The following is a 4,493-nucleotide window of genomic DNA, read 5'->3' on the forward strand; positions in this document are numbered from 1 at the left end:
TTATTCATTGTCCAGCTCTCACATGCATACAAGGCGATTGGAAATATCATGGCTTGCGTCAGGTGCACCTTAGTCCTCAAGGAGACATCCTTGCTCCCCGGCACCTGAAAGAGTTCCTTTGCAGCCAACTTGCCCAGTGCTGTATGTCATCTAATGTCCTGACTGCTGCTTCCACTGGAGTCAATTGTAGAACGAAGCGATGTGAATTCTTTGACAACCTCAATCTATTCTCCATTTATCGTGATGCTGCTTATTGGTCCAGTTGTAAGGATTTTTGTTTTCTTTATATTGAGATGTTATCCATACTGCAGACTGTACTCTTCAATCTTCATCAGTCATCCTCACTTTCAGCAAGCAAAGCTGTGTCATCAGCGTATCGCAGGTTGTTAATGATTCTTCCTCCAATCTTGATGCCACATTTTTCTTCATATAGTCCAGCTTCTCGGATTATTTGCTCAGCATACAGATTGGATAAGTATGGGGAAAGGACACAACCCTGATGCACTCCCTTCTTGATTTTAAACCACGCAGTGTCCCCTTGTTCTGTTCGAATGACAGCCTCCTGGTCAATGTACAGGTTCCTCATGAGTACAATCAAGTGTTCTGGAATTCCCATTCTTCTCAATGTTATCCACAATTTGTTATGATCCATACAATCAAATGCCTTTTCATAGTCAATGAAACACAAGTAAACATCTTTCTGGTATTCCTGCCTTAAGCCAAGATCCATCTGACAGCAGCTATGATATCCCTTATCCCACATCATCTTCTGAATCCAGCTTGTACCTCTGGAAGTTCTCTGTCAATATACTGCTACAACCATTTTTGAATTATCTTCAGTAAGATCTTAATTACGTGTGATATTAATGATATTATTCAATAATTTCCACATTCTGTGGGACCACCTTTCTTTGGAATGGGTAAAATATGGATCTCTTCCAGTCAGTTGGCCAGGTAGCTGTCCTCCAAATCTCTTGTCATAACCAAGTGAGTGCCTCCAGCGGGGCATCCGTTTGCTGAAATATCTCAATGGGTATTCCGTCAATTCCCGGAGCTTTGTTCTTCGCCAATTCCTTCATTGCAGCTTTGACTTCCTCCTTCAATACCATTGGTTCTAGATCACATGCCACCTCCTGAAATGGATGAACATCAACCAGTTCTTTTTGATACAGTAACTCTGTGTATTCTTTCCATCTTTTGATTTTTCCTGCATCATTCAATATTTTGCCCATAGAATCTTTCAATATTGCAACTCGAGGCCTAAATTTTTTCCTCAGTTCTTTCAGCTTGAGAAATGCCAAGTGTGTTCTTCCCTTTTGGTTTTCTAACTCCAAGTCTTTGCACATTTCATTACAGTAATTGGCTTTGTCTTCTTGAGCTGCTCTTTGAAATCTTCTGTTCAGCTCTTTATCTTGTCATTTCTTCCATTTGTTTTAGCTACTCTCTGCTCAAGGGCAAGTTTCAGAGTCTCTTCTGTCATCCATTTTGGTCTTCTTGTCGTTTTGGTGAACTTTTGCTTTCTTGATGGATGATGTTCTTGATATCACCCCACAATTCTTCTGGTTTTTGGTCATTGGTGTTCAATGCATCAAATCTATTCTTTAGGTGATCTCTAAATTCAGGAGGGATATATTCAAGATCATATTTTGGCTCTAATGGACTTGTTTTAATTGTCTTTAACTTCAAGTTGAACTTGCATATGAGCAGTTGATGGTCTGTTCCACAATCAGCACCTGGACTAGTTTTGGCTGAAGATACTGAGCTTTTCCATCGCCTCTTGCCACAGGTGTAATCATCTGATTCCTGTGTGTTCCATGCGGCGAAGTCCATGTGTATAGCCACCGTTTGTGTTGTTGAAAAAAGGTATTTGCAATGAGTAAGTCATTGGTCTTACAAAATTCTACCATGTGATTTCCAGCATTATTTCTGTCACCAAGGCCAAATTTTCCAACTACTGGTGATTCTTCTGTTTCCAACTTTTGCATTCCAATCACCAACGATAACTAAAGACATCTTGATTGTATGTTCAGTCAGTTTCAGCCTGCATATATTGATAAAAATCTTCAATTTCCTCATCTTTGGCTTAGGTGGCTGGTACCTAAATCTGAATAGTAGTATCAACAGGTCTTCCTCGTAGGCATGTGGATACTATCCTATCACTGACAGCATTGTACTGCAGGACAGATCTTGAAACATCCTTTGTGATGATGAATGCCACACCATTCCTCTTCAAGATGTCATTCCCAGCGTAGTAGATGATATGGCTGTCTGATTCAAAATGCCCAAAACCAGTCCATTTCAGCTCACTAATGCCTAGGATATCGATCTTTATGGGTTCCATTTCATTTTTGACAACTCCCAGTTCTCCTAGATTCATACTTTGTACATTCTATGTTCCAAATACTAATGGATGCTTGCAGCTATTTCTCAATTTGCGTTGTGCCATGTCAGCAAATGGAGGTCTGGAAAGGTTTACCTTATTCATATGAGAAAGGATGGTTTTACTCTGACGATGCAGCTCTTTCGCAGTCCTATTTTGAGAGCCTTCTAACCCAAGTGACTCATCCTCCTCTTCTGTATTAGACAATTTTCCAGGCTATCCATGAAGTTGCACAGTAATGTATCACACAGTGTTTCTCTGCTATTCATAAGGTTTTCCCTGGCCAATTCTTTGAGAAGTGGATGGCCTCTTCCTTCTTCCTAGTCTGTCTCAGTTTGCAAGTCATGCTGATACCTGTGTACCACATGCACCCCGCTGGGTTTGAATCACAAAGTGGCACAGCCTCAAGACTCACAGCAACACGTCACCACAGTAGGAAAAACCGACAGACAAGTTTGTCTCCCTTAGCTGTTCAAAACTTCTCCAGCCTCCTCTTACCTGGATCCCTACTGCTGCCTTCTCGCTCTGTCCCAGTCCCCCTGGCCTTTTTCTGTCCTTTCCCCCACTTTCCCACCTTGCCGCTTTGGGGCGTGGCCTGGGTTCCCTCCCCTCACCTGGACCCCTGCAGCTGACTCCTCGCTCTGTCCGTCCCCCTCGCCATTTCTGTCCTTTCCCCCGCTTTTCCGCCTTGCCGCTTATAGGGCATGGCCTGGGTTCCCTCCCCTCACCTGGTTCCCTATGGCTGCCTACTCCTTTACCCCGCTTTCCCGCTTGCTACTTGTATATGAGGTAACCGAAAATACTATGGTGTGGTAGTTAAAGTTGTATGTCAACTTGGCTGGCTTTGAGTGGCTGGGCAGCTGGATGTAGTTATTCCCCATGATGAGATTATAATCACTTCCATGGTGGCATCTGCTGTGAGCAGTTGATCAGTTGAAAGACAGCTGCCTTTGACTGTCGCCTGTTTCCGGTACAGATGGAGAAGTTTTTGAGGAGGGTCTCTAGGTTTTAGGCACATCTGGATCGTGCATTTGGCTGGGTCATCAGTGGCCTGCCATGTTGCCTGCCGATCTTGGGGCTGTTCCTGGACTTGAACTAGTGGCCTGCAGTGTGGCCTGCCAACCTTGGGTTCTTCAGCCTCAGAAATCAGCAGCTGTCTGAGTTAGGAGACACCTCTAGCTCCAGTGAGCTTGGCATAAGAAGGAGAGCTAAAGCCCAAGGTCATGGGGCCTTCACCCAGCCCCTAGAGCTGGCACTCTGAATTTGGACTTCTAGCCTCTTAACCTGTAAGAGACTGAAGTCCTGTTTGTTAAGCCATCCACCTGCAGTATGTCTGTTACAGCAGCACTCGAGAACCAGAACATATGGTTTAGACCAGTGGCACAATGCTTCTCAGAAGCAAGGACAGCGAGACTTCACCTCACTTACTCTGGACATGTTATCAGGAGGGACCAGTCCCTGGAGAAAGACATCATGCTTGGTAGAGGGTCAGTGAGAAAGAGAAAGACCCTCAATGAGATGGACTGGCACAATGGCTGCAATAATGGGCTCAAACACAGCAATGATTGTGAGGATGGCACAGGACTGGTGAGCGTTTTATTCTGTTGAACCCGGGGTCACTATGAGTCGGAATCAATGGCCCCTAACAACAGTAATTATTTCTAAGGATTATAGGTAACTTTTACTTTCTGTGTAGTATTATCTTAGTAATGTTTAAACATTTTATAAAAATATATATCACATTTGTAATTAAGGAAGATTAAAAACTCAAGCAAGAAACTAAGGCTCTAGAACCCCAGAATATCTATTTAACGCTGAATTCAAAAGGCTGCCAAACTGTTATCCTTGAACTTTACCCAGCAAACCTAAATGATAAATATAATACCTGGTAAAATTCAATTCCTTGATCTGTTATAAAGACAATTTCAGTAGAACTGGTCCAGCAGAATCCTAGTATGTTGGCATTCTTTGTCTGTAAAAAGTCACAGAAAAACAAAATGACAGCAACAAATTCAAACTTACCAATAATCACCCTGAATGTTAATGGATTAAATGCACCACTCAAGAGACGGAGAGTTGCAGATTGGATAAGAAAACACAACCCATCCATATG

At 42.9% G+C, this 4,493-nt stretch overlaps 1 protein-coding gene across 1 annotated transcript in view; it reads right to left on the reverse strand.

Moving 5' to 3' along the window:
- Nucleotides 1-4,493, reverse strand: part of RMC1 (regulator of MON1-CCZ1) — a 31,499-nt gene that overhangs the window by 16,215 nt on the left and 10,791 nt on the right. The window contains exon 5 of the mRNA XM_007935584.2: nt 4,266-4,352. Coding sequence (XP_007933775.1) covers nt 4,266-4,352 — 87 coding nt within the window. The remainder of the gene's footprint in view (nt 1-4,265; nt 4,353-4,493) is intronic.

The sequence above is a fragment of the Orycteropus afer genome, unplaced genomic scaffold (genome assembly GCF_000298275.1).
Source record: "Orycteropus afer afer isolate SDZICR_OR568_19922 unplaced genomic scaffold, OryAfe1.0 scaffold00030, whole genome shotgun sequence".
NCBI classification, from domain to species: domain Eukaryota; kingdom Metazoa; phylum Chordata; class Mammalia; order Tubulidentata; family Orycteropodidae; genus Orycteropus; species Orycteropus afer.